The 19,682-nt window shown below is 36.7% G+C and overlaps 1 protein-coding gene across 1 annotated transcript; it reads left to right on the top strand.

Annotated features, from left to right (window-relative positions):
* Positions 1-439: 439 nt before the first annotated feature.
* LOC136042849 (annexin A2-like) lies at positions 440-19,304 on the top strand. The gene is made up of 5 exons (XM_065727778.1): positions 440-522; positions 2,918-2,990; positions 8,471-8,638; positions 18,243-18,418; positions 19,119-19,304. Exons 1-5 carry the CDS (start codon positions 502-504, stop codon positions 19,179-19,181), a joined length of 501 nt encoding a protein of 166 aa, XP_065583850.1. The 5' UTR covers positions 440-501; the 3' UTR covers positions 19,182-19,304.
* Positions 19,305-19,682: the final 378 nt, after the last annotated feature.

Genomic DNA, 19,682 nt, shown 5'->3' with positions numbered 1-19,682 from the left:
ACCTAGAATCCGTGTTCACATTGTGAAAAGGTAGAAAATGAGACCAAAAATGATTTACAAGGCCCTGTTTCCATTTTGAATATAGGGACAGAAAATATTCAGAATGTGCAATATCTGACATGTAAAGTAAACTGGAAATGACGTAGATTGAATGAAGTAATCCAGGTGAGGTGGGATCGGCAATTAATATACTACTTCTGACCCCCTATGTTTTTAATATGGATTCCCTCTCCTAATTTTCGTAAATCGACCCCACTGTTTAATTAATAGCTTTATTTTAAATTGCATTCTCTTAAATAAAAATTAAAAATAATCAAAATATAAAAAAGAAATTAAAAATAAAAATAATCTCTCCTTCATTTTTCAAGTTAGATGATAGTATTTTTTTGCTGCCACTTCAAGTTTCCAAATATTTGAACTTAATGGCATATTATTATTTCAGTGAAATCAAAGAATGACCTAATAAAGGAAGTAAAGAAGTATACATCAGGGAAGCTGTCAATGCTGCTTGATATGTTACTTGTAAGTTATATTTTATAAATTATTCTTTGAGTGTTCGTATTTTTTTATTGATTGTTAAGGACCGTTATGGTCAACATTTACTACTACTACTGATAACTCATTGCAGCACCAAGCCATCTAAGGCCAACACAGCTAAACACTCCCCCACTCTATCCTAATCTATTCAAAATTTCCGTGTTTAAACCCTCCTACTAACTTCCAGTTTCCCTTACGTCTTTCGTTAAAGGGTCTGCTTTTCCTTTGACCCTAGATGGTTGACTGACAAGGAAGATGTTTGGCAGTCTGTCATCATTCATTCACTGATCATATCTTAGTTATTTCCACCTATCTCATTTTAGCCCTAGAAAATGGGATTGAACCACACTTGTGGCTGGATATTCATAAAATGACTAATGCTAGTATTAATGTGCAAACTGTAATATCTATAAAATGGCTGTTGTATTGCACTGTTATGAAATATAATACTTATGGACGTGGTGGGGAGGAGGCTAAAAAATTTGCTTTTATATTTATTTTCCACTTATGTTGTAGATTCTTTGTCACGTTTTAGTATTATCCTTGAATGTTACAATGCTGTTTTTTCGTATCTAGGAGAAGATCAAAAGGGGATTGGAGGGTCCTGTGAATTGGAAGGGAGAATGTGGAGCATTCTTTTTTTTGAACATATTGGCTATCGTGTCTGCTTTATTCCTAGTGGGTATTCGGTTGCACCATGGGAATAGCCAGTGGCGGTCCTAGCCCTGTGCAGGACGGGAACTGCCCTCCTCGTCCAGTTTTTCTAGAAATCTTAAATTAAATTATTGTTATGTTATATACAAAGTATACCTGCGGTATACCCCCCCCCCATTTCTCCAAATTATGAAGCCTAAAACTGCTACGGGGAATAGCCATCTACTTTTTTCCTTCTTCTAGTTAACTATAAAAAAAAATCATTTTATAAATGCTCAAACACTATTGCCAACGTAAAATGGTTATTTGGCCTAAGAAGCTTGGCTTGTTTTGGGCCACACAATACAATAATAAAACACTGAAGTAACCGTAAACATTACGCTAAATCACACAATTCATATAACATAAAGATGAAGGAGAATAAACACTTAAATAAGGTAAAACAAAAACTTAGAAAAAACAGCTAGTAATAATACTAATAACGATAAGCAGAAACCATGACAGCACAGAAACCAGGAAACAGGACCCAGTTTACATTAGAACATGAAACGAAAAGATAAAAAAAAGGTCAAGGATTTTAGCAGTTAGGAAGATTCGTGAAAGTAATCTGAAAAGAAGAGGAGAGAGATATATCAGTGAGGATGGAATTCCAAAAAAAAAAGAAAAACGATAAACAATCGGAATAGAGAAGGGGAAAAATGAGAGAGAAAAGTTACTGGACTTGAAAACCCCGCTGAGAAACTGCCTTTGCGGAGAGAGATAAGGGACAGCAGAAGGGATGGATTTCCGTAGTTGAGTGGATTGATAAACAGGAGACCACTGAGCTCCTGTTTGGTCATTTAGACAAAGCAAATCTGCGAGAAGAACTATGCAAAGAAGAAAAGTACCGGCGAGGAAGAAGAAGAAAAGTACTATGGTTGAGGAAGAAGAAAGGTAGCCTTCAACGCCCTATTTTGGGTGAAGTAAGCACAGAAGAGATTTTTTAGTACCTCCTACGACAGAGCAACAGTAGGAAAGGTAAGGTAAAATAAAAGCATAATAAAGAGAGAATATAACATCTGGAGAAAAAATGAGTTATCTTGATGTAATGGTAAAAGAATACGGTATTAGGCTTTGCATTCCGTACCGGCGGTGTCGATCTAAGTTTCATGGGCCTTCATCCAGGAAGTGTAATTGGGTGGGGAGGCAGCCATTCCGTGCCTTCGCACACCCTTTCTGTTCCAAATCTTTAGGTTTTTACAGGTACCCATTTAGAGCTGGGTCGACTCTGGCTGAGATTAAAGAGTCACGCCACTGGACCTGTTCCAAACCCCAAACCAATTGAAGTCAAGCAACACAATAACAAAACAAGGAGCATTAGTATAAATCGGGTCCGAAAAAGTAATAATTTAAAAAAAATGTCAAAAACAAGTGATAACAAAATAAGGGGGAAATTGCTGGAAAAAAAGGTAAACTTTGGTAAAAAAAAAAAAATATAAACCCAATGCCCGAAACGGGAAAGGAGAGCTTAAAGTGTGTGGAATAGGCGAATAAGTTAATTACGAAAATATTTGTGAAAACGAGGAAAACTTTTATTGTAATCATAAAAGATTTGAATGAAGAGTTTAGCCCTCCCCCCGAAGTTTCTGTGCCTAACTCTTTGAATGAACCCATTGCTGATTTCGCATCCGACTCTCTCGTTTCTTTCCTTCTGTTTTTTGTTTTTTTTGTTGTTGTTTTTTTGCAGACTGAAACACGAGATTTCGTCGGAATAAATGAGCAAAAAGTTCAAATGGATGTTCAAAGACTTAAGCAGTGTGGTAAGTTCTTTTTTTAATGATTCAGGCAAGTTTTACTCTGTTGAATTTTTATTGAACCGTTTATCATACTAAACACGTACGAAACGGTTCCGGTGAACGCCTTCAGTTGAGTTTTCGACCCCTTCAGTCGAGTTGAAATCGTAAGGTTTTAAAGACGTTCCCCATAATTTTTTATATTTTTCATGTTTTGACTTTTTTTTTTCCTCGCTTCGATAAATTTTGGTCGCCGTAAAGGCCTATTTCTCCGATATAATTAATTAATTAATTTAGGTATAAGTGATCCACACAATGTATCTATCAATAGTGGTAGGATAACAATGAGAGAAAAAGCACAAAAGAAAATGTATGTAACTAATGCAAGAACCGGACAGGATTGTAATGAGGGGATGAACATTTATAAGCAGTACCTGAGAGTTTTTCTATGCCATCTCTTTAATTTTTTAAATTCTATCGAAAACACTTAAATTACCCAAAATATATGAGTTTTAGTCCAAGATGAAAGACAAAATAAATTTTATTAAAATTAAGTAATTTCCCTGGAATCTTTTTAAGCCACAATTCTTAATAATAAGGAAACTACCTGAAGTATTAAGGGTAGAATTATTCACAGAAGGGTGAATTGCCATTCTTATTAATACTTAAAAGACCTGAAGTATGAACAAGGGATATGGATGATTAAAGGGACGAATTACCATTCCTGTTACCATTTCCGTTATACTTTCTCCGGTTTCTAACAATCTGTACGTAGCCAATCTGTTTTTTTTTTCCCTTCTAAAACTGATAACAGTCCACTGACGCGAACTAGGGAAAATATCAGTAATAGAGACATCAAGCTGTTGGACTCAATCTACAAGTAACATAGGGAAATTCTTACTTTGTAAGATCATGAAAGTCGCGCCATTGTAGGGGAGAAACTCGCACTTTTCTACATTAAGGCAATGGCCAGTATAAGAAAAAGCGATGAAGCAGAAAATACTATTTGGGGGATATCATTTTTGGAATGGATAATCAGAAGCAGCTTGTCAGGAGATACAGGGCAGCAACTGCCAAGAAAAGCAACTACCCAAAATCTTGTCAAAACGTTAGAAATATTAATATTGAAAAGGGTAAATTACCCTTCACCTTACTTCTTTTGGGGGACATCATTTTTGGAATGGATAATCAGAAGCATCTTGTAAGGAGATACGGGGCAGCAACTACCAAGAAAATCAACTACCCAAAATCTTTTCATAAACGCTAGAAATATTTATATTAAAAAGAGTAGATTACTTTCACCTTACTGCTTTTGGGGGACATCATTTTTGGAATGGATAATCAGAAGCAGCTTGTAAGGAGATACAGGGCAGCAACTACCCAAAACGCTAGAAATATTAATATTAAAAAGGGTAGATTACCTTTCACCTTACTCCTTTTGGGGGACATCAACCAAAAAGGCAACTACCCAAAATCTTGTCAAAACACTAGAAATATTAATATTAAAAAGGGTAGATTACCTTTCACCTTACTTTTCTAGGGGGACATCATTTTTGGAATGAATAATCAGAAGCATCTTGTAAGGAGATGCAGGGCAGCAACTACCAAGAAAAGCAACTACCCAAAATCTTGTCAAAACGCTAGAAATATTGATATTAAAAAGAGTAGATTACCTTTCACCTTACTGCTTTTGGGGGACATCGTTTTTGGAATGGATAATCAGAAGCAGCTTGTAAGGAGATACAGGCCAGCAACTACCCAAAATCTTGCCAAAAAGCTAGAAATATTAATATTAAAAAGGGTATATTACCTTTCATCTTACTCCTTTTGGAGGACATCAACCAAAGTGGCAACTACCCAAAATCTTGTCAAAACGCTAGAAATATTGATATTGAAAAGGATAAATTACCCTTCACCTTACTTCTTTTGGGGGACATCATTTTTGGAATGGATAATCAGAAGCAGCTTGTCAGGAGATACAGGGCAGCAACTACCAAGAAAAGCAACTACCCAAAATCTTGTCAAAACGCTAGAAATATTGATATTAAAAAGGGTAGATTACCTTTCACCTTACTGCTTTTGGGGGACATCATTTTTGGAATGGATCATAAGAAGCAGCTTGTCAGAAGATACAGGGCAGCAACTATCAAAAAAGCAACTATCCAAGTCAAAACGCTAGAAACATTGATATTAAAAAGGGTAGATTACCTTTCACCTTACTGCTTCTGGGGGACATCATTTTTGGAATGGATAATCAGAAGCAGCTTGCAAGGAGATACAGGGCAGCAAGTACCCAAAATCTTGCCAAAATGCTAGAAATATTAATATTTAAAAGGGCATATTGCCTTTCACCTTACACCTTTTGGAGGACATCATTTTTGGAATGGATAATCAGAAGCAGCTTGTCAGAAGATACAGGGCAGCAACTACCAAAAAAAGCAACTATCCAAAATTTTGTCAAAATGCTAGAAACACTGATATTAAAAATGGTAGATTACCTTTCACCTTACTGCTTTTGGGGGGCATCGTTTTTGGAATGGATAATCAGAAGCAGCTTGTAAGGAGATACAGGGCAGCAAGTACCCAAAATCTTGCCAAAACGCTAGAAATATTAATATTAAAAAGGGCATATTGCCTTTCACCTTACTCCTTTTTGCACCTTTATAATAGTACCTTGAGTACATTGTAGCTGAAGAAAAGAATTTGAATGGGAAATCTTAAGAAGCCTTGCAGCAGATGGATCAACCTCAGATCTATAAAAGAGAAAGAGAACCTAAAAGTGGACTAAACTATCCACTGCTTTTGAAACGTCTGAGGGCAAAATATAAATACTATTTGTCTTCGAAGAATTATCACGAACACAGAAGAAGAAGAAAACATCAGGAAGAAGGTGGAATCTTATACGTATACTGACAATGCGCCTACAGCTGAAAAGCAAACTGACTGTCTTAGTTTAGGAGCACATGGTGCTTTTTAAATGGTGCTTCTTTCTTCATTGGTGCTTTTTAAGAATGGAAGGGCAAATTGTGAAAGCCAAATCTGTTGGATCAAAAGTGGCTTTTATTCAGCATGTTTCGTCTGTTTTTATTCTTTATTGTGTTTTTTATTTTTTAAATTTAATACGCTAAAGTTTTTTATTGTTTTAAAAAGTAGAGTTGGGAGAAAGAGTCAAACTTTAGCTTAAAGAGCCAGGCGTTTAGGAGGGAACAACCCCTTTCATATACGGAATAATTTGTGTTCGTTTTAAATTCCAAAGTCGCTCCTTACTTGCAGTTAAAAAACTTGTTTTTTTTTAATTTAACTTACTAGTTAGAGCCTCGTGAAGTTTAAGTCTATGCTAGATTCATCGATGTTTGTTCGGAAAATAATTCAGTGGGCAGATTTTAAGTTATTTTTATCGGCATTATCCTTAAGGTTACTTGAAAACAAAAGTTTCAAAAATAGGCTTTAATTCAGGGTTCAGAACACTAAAAAAAGGTTTTTGTTGTTTTTCATCAGTAGGTTATCATCACTTTGTACTTCTTGAGAAATGTAAGACCATAGCCAGTTGGTCACAGAAGTGAATCCAAGACACTTTCGAAAACTTTTGTTATAGCAATCTGGAATCTTCAGTTTTTGCTTTATAATTGGTATTGATTATGATTGCTCATTAGAGATTCTAGCATTAATAATTCACTGGTAACATAGTGGCCAGTGTCCCAGCCTTTCGCGTGAGACACCGGGTTCGATTTCCCACCCTCTTTAGTTTTCCACGTTGGTAGAGGAACAAGTAAATATTCCTTTCTGTTAATATTGCCACTGTCATACCCAAATTCTGTGGGACACACGCGTAAGTGATATTGTTTGGTCTTTTTGGTGTCCAGGTACAGTACATCTTATCCAAGGATAGGCATCCCAATGCAGCCCCTCAGGACATCAGAAAAGATGGTCAGATCTCAAACTTGTTGGGAAGAAAAACTCATCTCCTAGTTATGTTCTTCGGGGATCTGTACCCACCCGACCTTTTAACTTAGGGGTGGGGGAGAAGAGTAACTTTTAAATTATTGTTATCCTGATATCTAGCAGAACGAGTTTTTGGACTTTAGGCTAACTCGATTGGAAGCAAGAATAAGAGTCTTAAAATTTAAGTGATGTTGGGTGCCATACCATTATATGTGTCTGTAGTGGGAAGGATGTTAATTTGTGTCTCTGCCAGAATATGCTTTCAGGATTCAAAGAAACATGGTGGAAGCAAAAGCACGTTTTTTAATTTTGTCTTTTTGTGGTCCAGGCCCGATTGGAACTCTTGAGTGGGCAGGGGGGGTTATATTTTTAGTCACAATTAAGTCCTGAGAAGTCAATGGCTAAATGTTATAGTAAGAGAAACATTGGACGCTAAAAAAGCGATGAAAATTTACAGCAAATGATAACAAAGAGAAAAATGGAACGGAAAGCATAGGTAATAAGGAAGTAAACATCTTGGTCGAACCTCCGCTCGGCCGTACCTGGCCGTCCTAAAAACAATAAAAACAGATCGATTACTCAAAAATTTGAAATAAGAAATAAACCGCTAAATCAGAAAACAAACTTAGGAGCCGTCCTCAAGCAAGAACTGCAAAGAGGTGACATCCAGACAAAAGAGGACAGAAAATTGTAGACAAAAGTTCTTATAATCTGGTGGTTTAGAGCTATAAGGAACCGCAATGGGACGTAAAGAAAGACCCTCTTTATCCTCTATTGGTGTAGTGGGATTTTTTTCTGCTTGCCAGTGCACAACCTGGATTTTGGTCTCGGCTGCAGGAACCCACCGCATGCCCGGGAATTTGATTCTGATAGAGATAACACAAAAGCGTCTCCCTAACGCCAAACATGGAGAAGAAGGACCCCCCTCCCTCTCTCATCGCCTCTTTGTGGGTTTTTTGGTGAACATAGTCTGAACTTCATAAAAATTATTTGTTTTTGAGGCCAACAAAATATAATACATTTTCACTCTTAAGACTTTTAATAACAGTTAAATTTTGCTGTTCTCTTTATTTCATAACTAGATTAATTTCATGAAATGAGCACCGTTTTTCAAGACATGAGTGTACAAAAACTCGGATATAATTATAGATGCCAGTTTATTGATTTAATTCGACTAGAACAATAAACGTATATTCAGTTTTCTTATAATTTACTTTTTAAGAGGATTTTCCTAATTTTCCACTAAATAGTCTACTTCCACTGCCATGAATATTTGTCTAATATGTTTCGGTATGGTACATACGACCCTTATTGTACATTTACGTATTCGCGATGTACATGCTACACTTGCGCACCTACCCGATAAGATATATGCGACACTTATTGTACATTTGCGTATTGGAGATATAAATTCTACAATATGCACCTACCCGATAAGATACCGGCGATACCCGATAACATACATACGACACTTATTGTACATTTATGTATTGTTGATGTACATGCTACAATTATGCACCTGCCCGATAAGATACCGGTGATTATATGCAGTTTTTTTACTTTAGATGGGAATGCTGAAGATAAGCTATTTGTCATCAATCTGTTTGGAATGAACAGTGTTCCCTATGTGAAGCGTGTAGCCGAAGCCTTTCAGGCACAGACTAGGACTCACATTTCTGAACTAATAGGATTATATTTTTCCAAGAACAACAAGGAAGCGCTGTTGGCCTTGTGTAAGTTTATTCCTTTGTTTTTGTGCAATTTTTACCTTCAGAAACTAACATATGCTTAAAAATATGAGAAATACTTTGAATATAAAAGAGAGAATGTGTCAAACTGCTCTTTGCTTATAAATCTGAATATAACTCTAGACGTGGGTGCACCCACTGACCATTTTTGTACAATCGGAGCCGTCATAAAGAGATTAGATCCTTTGCCCATGTGGCTACCTGATCGTCAATGATAAATAGACAAAAGAAGCAACAATAAAGCAAACGAAGACAATGAAAAAGGAGGAACTTGGCCATTGGTGGAATGGGCTTCTTCTAGAAGACCTTGAAAGAAAAAATCAGTTGTGGCTCCTTTTTAGTTAAGTTTGTTTCTATACTTCATGAGCTAATTGCTTCAATGGCCAACATAATTGCCCACCCACCCCCAGATTTCGGAAAATACCTTTTTATGGCACTTGGTATTAACCAAGTGACATATAGCAATCGCAAATTCTGTCTGTCTGTCGGTCCCGGTTTTGCTACTTTAGGCACTTCCAGGTAAGCTAGGACGATGAAATTTGGCCAGCGTATCAGAGATCGAACCAGATTAAATTAGAAATAGTCGTTTTCTCGATTTGACCATCTGCGGGGAGAGTGGGGGGCCGGTTAATTCGGAAAAAATAGAAAAAATGAAATATTTTTAACTTATGAGCGTGTGATGGGATCTTAATGAAATTTGATGTTTGAATGATATTGTGTCTCAGAGCTCTTATTTTAAATCCCGACCGGATCTGATGACATTGGCGGGAGTTGGAGGGGGGAAACCTAAAATGTTTGAAAACACTTAGAGTGGAGGGATGGGGATGAAATTTTATGGTAAAAGTAAGCACAAGTCCCATATACATGACTGACATAATCGGAACGGATCCGCTCTCTTTGGGGTAGCTGGGGGGGGGGGGGTATTCTGAAAAATTAGAAAAAAATTAGGTATTTTTAACTTACGAACGGGTGATCGAATCTCAATGAAATTTGACGTTTAGAAGAATATCGTGTCTTAGAGCTCTTATTTTAAATCCCGACCGGATCTGGTGACATCGGGTGGGAGTTGGGAGGGGGGAACCTAAAACTTGGAAAACACTTAGGGTGGAGGGATCGGGATGAAACTTGGTCGGAAAAATAGACACAAGTCCTAGATAGATGATTGACATAAACGGAATGGATCCGCTCTCTTTGGGGTTGTTGGGGGGGGGGGTATTTCTGGAAAATTAGAAAAAATTAGGTATTTTTTACTTACGAACGGGTGATCGGATCTCAATGGAATTTGATATTTAGAATGATATTGTGACTCAGAGCTCTTATTTTAAATCCCGACCGGATCTGATGACATTGGGGGGAGTTGGAGGGGGGAAACCTAAAATGTTGGAAAACACTTAGAGTGGAGGGATGGGGATGAAATTTTATGGTAAAAATAAGCACAAGTCCCATATACATAACTGACATAATCGGAACGGATCCGCTCTCTTTGGGGTAGCTGGGGGGGGGGGGGGTAATTCTGAAAAATTAGAAAAAAATTAGGTATTTTTAACTTACGAACGGGTGATCGGATCTCAATGAAATTTGATATTTAGAAGGATATCGTGTCTCAAAGCTCTTATTTTAAATCCTGACCGGGTCTGGTGACGTTTTGAACGCCGGAAGTTTGGGGTGATCGGACCCGTACGAACGGGTGATCGGATCTCAATGAAATTTGATATTTAGAAGGATATCGTGGCTCAGAGCTCTTATTTGAAACCCGACCGGATCTGGTGACATTGGGGGGAGTTGGGAGGGGGAAACTTAAAACTTGGGAAACACTTTGAGTGGAGGGATCGGGATGAAACTTGGTGGGAAAAATTAATTACGAGTCCTAGATACATGATTGACATAACCGGAACGGATCCGCTCTATTTGGGGTAGTTAGGGGAGGGGTTAATTCCGAAAATTAGAAAAAAATGAAGTATTTTTAACTTACGAACGGGTGATCGGATCTCAATGAAATTTGATATTTAGAAGGATATCGTGTCTCAAAGCTCTTATTTTAAATCCTGACCGGGTCTGGTGACGTTTTGAACGCCGGAAGTTTGGGGTGGGGGAACCTAAAATCGTGGAAAACGCTTAGATTGGAGGGATCGGGATGAAACTTGGTGGGAAAAATAAGCAGAAGTCTTACATACGTGATTTACATAATTGGAACGGATCCGCTCTATTGGGGGGGGGGTTGGTTAATTCTGAAAAATAAGAAAAAATGACGTATTTTTAACTTACGAAGGAGTGATCGGATCTTCATGAAACTTCATGTTTAGAAGGACTTCTAAATATATTTAGAAGGACATATTTAGAAGATCTTTTATTTTAAATCTCAACCGTATCAAGCGTAATTGGGGGGGCGGTTGGGGGGACCGGAAATCATAGAAAATACTTAAAGCGGTGAGATTAGGATGAAACTGGATGGGAAGAATAGAAACCTGTCTAAGATACGTGACTGACAAAACCGGACCGGATCTGCTCTCTTTGGTGGAATTGGGGGGGGGGGTGTAATTTTGAAAATTGAGGTATTTGTAACTTACGAAAGGGTGACCAGATCTTAATGAAATTTTATATTTAGAAGGATCTTGTGCTATTTGATATTTAGAAGGATCTTGTGCTTTAAAGTTCTAATTTTAAATTCCGACCAGATCCTGTGGCATTGGGGGGTGTTGGAGGGGGAAACAGAAATTCTTGGAAAACGTGAAAATTGGGGTATTTTTTATCTTACGAATATATGATCGGATCTTAATGAAATTTGATTTTTAGAAGGAATTCCTGTCTCAGAGCTCTTATTTCAAATCCCGACCAGATCGTTTGATATTGGGGGGATTTGGAGGGGGAAAACTTGGTGGATAGAATAAACAAATGTCCTAGATACGTGATTGACAGAATCGTACTGGATTCGCTCTCTTTGGGGGAGTTGGGGGGAGGGGTTCAGTGATTTGACGAGTTTGGTGCATCTGGACGTACTAGGACGATGAAAATTGGTAGGTGTGTGAGGGAGCTGCACAGTTTGACTTGATAAAGTCGTTTTCCCAGATTCGACCATCTGGGGGGCTAAAGGAAGAGAAAAATTAGAAAAAAATTAGGTATTTATAACTTACGAGTGGGTGATCTGATCTTAATGAATTTTGATATTTAGAAAAACATCGTGACTCAGAGCTCTTATTTTAAATCCTGACCGGCATTAAGCCTCTTATTCTCCTTTTTAAATCAATCTATTGATTCATAGAATTTTGTTAGAGCTCATACCATATGATCTCTTGGCTCTTAGCTCTTCTCGCCTCGTCAAAAGTGCCATATGAGCTCTTAGCTCTTGTTTTTGTATTGTCATTGAAAATTACCCTTTTTTCGTATTTTTATTGGAAGGAATTGAACAAAATATAGTTAACCTCGCCTTCCTTTAGATGTTGAAAAATATCTTTTGCTGCTTTCCCTTAATCTAATCTTCTTCACCTTTTTACAAAATCATTCACTAATGGTTTTCACAGGGGTTTCTCCCGGTCAGTCCATTTGGGAAGTTTATCCAGTTTTTTAATTTTTTCCAACTGTGGGCCTTGGGGAATTTTATACGCTGAATTTTTTGGAAGGGGGAATTGCAGCAGGATATTCAGTCTCGTCGTTTCAGGGACCAATTGTCTGTTTGGGCTGCTGTTCATTCTGCTGTCACAAGGGGTGGGGTATGTTGATTACCGCGTACATAGAGGCATTTCTTCCCGTTCGTGTTTTCCTGTTTTACGCTGTGTCAGCCGAAAATGCAATAGTTTAAAAATTAATGTTAAGACTATTGACAATCCGCATTTATTTAGGAAAACTCTTAAGGAAGTGTTTTTGTAGAATATGAATTTGCATTATTTATTTATTTATTTGTATGCTTTCTGGGGAATTGTGACGCTTTATAGTATTTGGAGGTAGAAAAAAATGTTTGTTTAGATATACTTATCGATTATTTTGTTGTTGTTGGTGGGGAATTTTTTTTCTTTTCTTTTTTTTTCTCATTGATTTTTTCCTACGGAAAAACATTGCTTTTAGGGGAGGTAGTAAAATGTTTGTTTATTTTATTTACGTGTCTAATTAATAAATCTTTCCTTCCTTCTTATATGTTTTTATGGAAATTAAAAGGTTCATAGTTTCAGGAATAAGAATAATACTTTTTTTTTGTGTATTTATTGACTGAGGTGACTACTAGTTTCTTCACTTGTGAAGTATTTCCGTATTTTATTTTTTTTTAACTATGTTGTGTAGCGAGCTTTCCAGTTTTTTTTTGTTTTTTTTTTTTTTTTTGCTGCCGTCGCTATTTTGGGAAACGATGCTCAATGATAGTCGAGAGAAATTGAGGGTTGAAAAAAAAACGATGTTAGATGGACGCGTTGTTTTTTTCATTCTTGAACTGAATCGAAGTGCGATTGTAGAAGGAAAAAACAGCTTTATGTTTTGGTCTTTAACTTTCCAGTTTCAGAAGCGAAAATGTACCCCACTTGTAAAGAAGTTTTATCAGCTATGGTTTGGCTGTTGAGTTGGTGATTTTGATGGGCGGGGTCTCAGAAATATGCTATGTTTCGTGTGTTAGACGGCCGATTGGGTTGGAAAACGGTATACATCGTATGTCATTTGCTATTCTCATAATATGTAGGGAGCACTGAGGATTATTTAACTGATTGTTATTTTTATTTAACGACTTCTAAAAGAGAGTTTGCGATCTCTAATAAGACCTGTTTCAGAGTTCACCATACCGATGTATGCAGATATGGGTTAAATAACGAAAAAATGACGAAATTTTGAAATATTCTACCTATATCAAAAATATAAATAGAAAAAAGTATAGTATTTATTTTTTTATTTCGTTTAATTATTTTCTTTTTTAGTGGGGGGGGGGGGCTGAGTCACCATTACAGGATAAGATAAAAGTTAAAATCAATAATTTGATTTCCTTAAATTAGCGGTAATTGTGGAAGGGTTGCCATTTGATGGAAGTTCACAAAGGAAGGGTTGCCATTTGATGGAAGTTCACAAAGATACAGGCTGGGACTAAATAGTAAGGAGTATTTACTTCCCTTGGATTTGGTCTGGTACTGACATCTATAGTACATGATACCAGTTCTCCCCTTGTGATCGAGAGCCTGTCCACTAGACGTATATTAGAAAGTTTTCCTTTCTGAAGTTCGTTTGAGGGTATTGTTTCTATTTAGTTCTATTGGAATAGAATCAAACTCCAATTTAGAAGCAAAAAAAATTTAGATGGACAGAACTCCTTATTTCAAATAAGCAAGTAACTAGTCTTTTTTTACCTTTACCTAATCTGCTATGATAATTTTACTCCTAGCCCCCCAAAACACAAAAAGAAAAAATGGAAAGACATTATTTTAAAAGAAAAAATCTTATGTCATATTCTATATCATTGTCTTCTACTTGTATTTTGGGATATAGGTAAAATGTTTCCAAAATCCCCTCTTTTCTTCATTCTTTTTATTTATCTTATTTTTCCTTTGGCTGCTCAGCAAGACTTTGATCACCTGATTCGGAATTTTAATTTGTTATCTAGTTCTTGTGAAAGAAAAGATCATTTCTGTAATCCAGCGAAATCTGAAATGAAGTGAAACCTAATTAATTTTTGTTATTTCATTGTTATTATTATTGTGACAAAATTTATGGGGCAAGACCGCTAAACATTTAAAGCCTTGGATCCCACAAGTAAACCATTATCGTAGTTTTTCCTCCCTACAGATTTGTTTGTTGAACTTCCTCTTACAGGAAGCAAAAACGGGTTTTCACTTATATCATCTCTCGGTGATCATTCCAAAAGGAGACACGGTGTCTTGTGAAGAATTTCTTTAGGTTTTCATAGCAGGGTGTCTCCTCTATTAGATGATTTAAACCCCCGCTGTATATTGCATGTTTGCAGCATTCGCTTATATATTAGAGAAAGTACAAGTAGACAGCTCTTCAAAGAGAGGTTCTAGAGATTTATATAGCCCATGCCCCTTAACTCTCCAGATGTGGACCCCTCTCCCCCCAATAAAATGCTGGAGCTGTACCCATGGGAGGGTTGTAGATGTAATTGCAGAAAACAGTCATCGACACCACATCATATCCCCTTTGAGGTTCAATCTCTGCTGCAACTCACCCCTAACTTTTGTTGACTTAATCTATGCGCCATTTTGTTTCTAAAATTGGCATCTCATTCTTTTTTCTAACGTGACCATTGGTTTAAACAAAATTCTAAACGCTCTTGCCTTAAGAAGTTGTCTATGTTTATCTATATGTACCCGTGTTCCACATCTCACAAGCAAGTGTAATCTCTGTATATTTGTGTTGCGAGAGCAACACATTTGTTTTATCTCGTTTTTTTTTCCTATGTCGCCGATCTCAGCATGTTCCTGGAAACTGGTAAGGGTCTAACCTTTCCGGTTTCTACGGAAAGTTTGGACTTTAGGCTTGATTGATGAATATGACATTACATTTTGGAAAGCTCCGCAGAACTCTTGCCTGGGGCCAAAAAGGATGGTTTTTGCTTGTCCACGAGCCAGAGCCTATTGTGTGCGAAATGAAGTGGAGTTATATAGCCTCTGTCAGAGAGGAGTATCTGAAGTTGTACAGCCAAGCCTTCTTTTCGTCAAAGCAAGTTTCCGCTTTCGAGTGGAAAGCTCCGTTCTAGCAGACAAGCAGTCAGGCACCACTTTCAAATTGAAGATGGACTAAAATCTATTAGTGTTAAATATATGCGGCAGTTACCCGGCCCCACAGCCAATATATCTTCTTTGAGTGATAAATAGAAAAATTTACAGAAGCAAGAAGGTGGCATTTTCCCACGGGTCCGAAAGTGCTGCCATCTATTGTTTCTATCCATCTCTGTTCGTGATTTTAGCTGAGTTTATCATTCGGTTTTTCGGACTTGGGATTGCGGTAGAGAAATGGTATCAGATGTGCCTAATAAACTTTAAAAGTTCTCTCATTGCTAATGAAATTGGAGCTTATTCTTTGCTCCGTTGTAAGTGGTGAAGTTAGAAAGTTGGCCTACGGCAAGAAATCAAATTTTGAACTAAGACAGATATAATTCTTTGTCGACGGCAATCGGTATCTCTTGGTGAGCTGATCAAAGTATATGACATCCATTTTTGGTACAGAAATTTCTTCATGAAGTATACCAGTTTGAAAGTTTCAAGGGGTTGACAACTTCAGTTGTAAGGTACATACTGAAACGAAATCGAGGCCGATACAAATTGTGAGACATATAGAGGACTTGTAAGCAACAGTTGGCTGTTGGTAATAATCACATTAGGCAATGAGGGGTTAGCAACTTTTGCTAGTTGGTGTATCGATTATTTGTTTCCAGTGTATTTGATGGTAAAACCAGTTTGGTTCCAGTGGTAAGACATGTAGGGGACTTGTAAGTAATAATCTGCTGTTAGGCTACAGTCAACTTCAGAGATGAGGGGCTTGCAACTCTGCTAGTTGGTGTACCCATTTATTTGTTTCCGGTGAACTTGATGTCTATCATGGGAGAGGGACTTATAAGTAAGAATCGGTTCACTTTGGACGACAAACGGCTGTTCGCTCATAATCGTCTTCGGCAATGAGGAGTTTACCAGTTTTGCTTGTTGGTGTACCTTTTATTTGTTTCCGGTGTATTTGATGGCTAGACCATTTTGGTTCAAGTGGTAAGACATGTAGGGGACTTATAAGTAATAATCGGGTGTTGGGCTACAATCATCTTCATAGATGAGGGGTTTGCACTTTTGCTAGTTAGTATACCCATTTGTTTGTATCTGGTGAAGTTTATGTCTATCACGGGAGAGGGACTTATAAGTAAGAGTCTGTTCACTTTGGGCTAGAAATTTGTGCGAATTGTTGCACATTGTAATCACTTTAAATCTGCCAGAATTAAGCGTTTACACAACGGGTACAAACGATATCGTAAAACAATTAGGTAGTTTCGTAATAATTAGTGTCACCTATAGTATTTTAATCCTGAAAAGTTACGGATAGCTTTATAATACCAACTAGATTATATAAGATATTGTTCCAAGTTTTCATCCGTCACGATGTCTACGATTGAAAAGGATAAAGTTCAACTGGCTTCAAAATCAATTTCGTCCCTTCTTTCGATATTATTTTGTAGTTGTTGTTTTTTCAACGCTGAGATATAGCCTTTGGTCATGTGATAACAGATTGCGTTCTTGTTAAGACATACTGTTTTACAAACTTCGATAGGCTGACAATTTCATCATTTAATCCATAGTGAAGAAAGAAGCACAAACAAGAATGTAAAACAATGAGATAATTTCTTAATAATTAATAGAATGTTATCTATGATATTTTGATCCTGAAAAGTTAGGGATAGCTTTATAATACCAACTAGATTATACAAGATATTTCTGAGTTTTCATCCATCATGATGTCTACGATTGAAAAGGATAAAGTTCAACTGGCTGCAAAGTTAATTTAGTCCCTTCTTTTGATACTATTTTGTTGTTGTTTTTTCAACGCTGAGGAATAGCCTTTGATCATGTGATTACTGATCGATAGCGAAGAAACAAAACCAAAGTGTTGCTCTCGCAACACTTTAGCCGGTGAAGCCGGACAAAGCTTGCCACAACACTTCACGTTGCCCGGGCACCATAGGTCTAGTTTTCCCTATCCATGGGAGGGGTGATGAAGTACCCCTTTGCAACCCCGTGGATGATTCTGACCAACAGCATCCTTCAAGAACATAGTATTGAGCACACCTATGAAAGAGCTCCTTGAACAGGTCCTTGGGATCGCCACTGATTAATTGCAAGAACAGTCATGTTGCTTAGTGTGTTTGGCGTAGAGAAATGAGGGCGACCTAGTTTGGCTACTTTGAGACCATGAAATAGTTACCTGAAATGTTTTGGTGGATGTGGCCAAAATAGAAAAATGATTCAAATATGACGGTCGGAGATCGAATGGCTATCAAAATCAGACAAATGTGACGTCATAATAACAAACGTGGCAGGGGCAGAGGTTCTAACCGTAGTTAGCGGAGGTAGGTGACGAAAAGCCAAATTCCATTCTTGTTCTATGCCAAGCACTTATTATATGAATCAAACTATTCGATTTCTTGTTTATGTGTTTATGTTTAGTTTCTTGTGTGTAAAGGCCCATGCACAACGAGATTTTACTGATATCGAGATTTGGTTTGTGCTAGTTTGAACCAATCTGATGGCTTAAAATTAGCACGAACATCGCTTACGAGTTCATCGACTTCTGCTGTCACTTGCCAAAACATTGTATGAACATGGAACGATATACCCACCTTTTAGAGGTGATACCCCACACAGAATGTTCGAAAAACAGTTTAGTCAGATGTCACATTTCTACTCGGTATGGTCTTTCTGGAGATATCTTCCTGAGATAAATGGAAGTTTGCTAGTTTCTTGAATTCTTTGGCACCAGGGTTCCGTTAAAGATGCCAAAAGAGCTAATAGTGGTCGGATTTTCCTATAGTAGCTGAATTTCACTTCGCGTAACCGTAAAATTTCTTAATATGTGTAAATATATAGGGTTCATGCCTGAATTAGAGTTGATGATTTTGTTTCAGATGAATGCATGATCGATAGAGGCTCTTATTATGCTAATGCTTTAAGACATGCTATGACAAAACGAGACATGGATACTATACTACGGATCGTTGCAACAACATGTGAAACAGATTTGGGAAGAATAAAAAATCTTTACAACCAAAGATACCAGAAAACATTGGAAGAAGGCATTGACGTAAGTTCTGTTTCTTGTTTTAATCGTCGAAGCTATAAAACGCGTAAACAGTATGTCAAACAGTTTTTGATAACGAACTGTACATAAGGAGTGACAGGGGATAGGAGTAATCGAAACTCTAAAAGAAAAACTTATGAAAAAATTAAAACATTTAAACTGATTCAAAACATTAACAATTCATTTAATTTAAAGTTGCTCCTGGGTCAGACCGAGAACAGATCATATCAGACCGACATCAGATCAGATGAAAGATAAATTGGAAAATTAAGTAGAAATTTACGTTATTTGAAATAGCAAATGCGATGTTTGCTATTTATATATTTGTATATTTTTTTTTCTTAGTGCAATAGTTTTACCACTAAATCTCATTTTCGTTTTTTTCTGTGTTTTTGATAGATATTTTTTTTTGTAAATAAATTACTCCAGTGTCCCAAACATGCTTGCTCATTTTTTTTTATTGTATACAAATAAATTTTAATTTCCTTTTAAATGCAACATAGTACAATTTCTTTGTGTGTACGTCAGTACAAACGAAATCTATAAATTGGTTTGAAAATTATTTCTTAAGGAGAGGTTTTTAATTTTAATTTCCTTTTAAATACAACATAAATACAATATCTTTGTGTGTATGTCAGTACGAACAAAATTTACAAGTTTGGAAATAGCGCAAGTAGAATTATTGTTCCTTTTTTTCTTACAGAAACATGCTTCGGGTACAACCAAGCACATACTGGTTGCCTTTTGTGGAAACCCAAGGAATTAACAGAAGAAAAGAAGTGCTAACAAATGCTGTGAAATTCCTCTCTATTGCTAGTCAATACGGAACCTGTAATTTTGTAGATTTCTCTATAATCAGAGCCAAAAATTAAAGTTGGGTTTTATCTTTTGAGGTCTCAAAAGTTGACATAACTTTTACTCTCGGGGTTTGTGATTGTTTATTATTGTTTTTTTAAGCAGATAGATTTAAGATTGCTTTTTTTTAAGATTTTTTTTTTAAGCAAATGTATAAAACATTTATACAAAATCCTTTTAAAGCTCCGTGAGAACTGTATTTTTTCAATGGACAAAGAATGAAATACTTCCAAAAGCTAAAATTTCAGAAGAGCTAATTCGAGTTTTCAGTCCTAAACTGAATACGAATACCGTAGAGTGGATAGTACAAAATGATATTTTCCTCTGAAACCCTACCAAAATATTTTTGTTCCTGTAGGAAAGCATACCCTGTGGTAAAGTGAGGTAAACTTCACTTCCTTTGTAGCTGGTA

This window comes from Artemia franciscana, unplaced genomic scaffold, assembly GCF_032884065.1.
Source record: "Artemia franciscana unplaced genomic scaffold, ASM3288406v1 Scaffold_2152, whole genome shotgun sequence".
Lineage (NCBI taxonomy): Eukaryota > Metazoa > Arthropoda > Branchiopoda > Anostraca > Artemiidae > Artemia > Artemia franciscana.
This window is presented reverse-complemented; position numbering and strand designations above follow the sequence as displayed.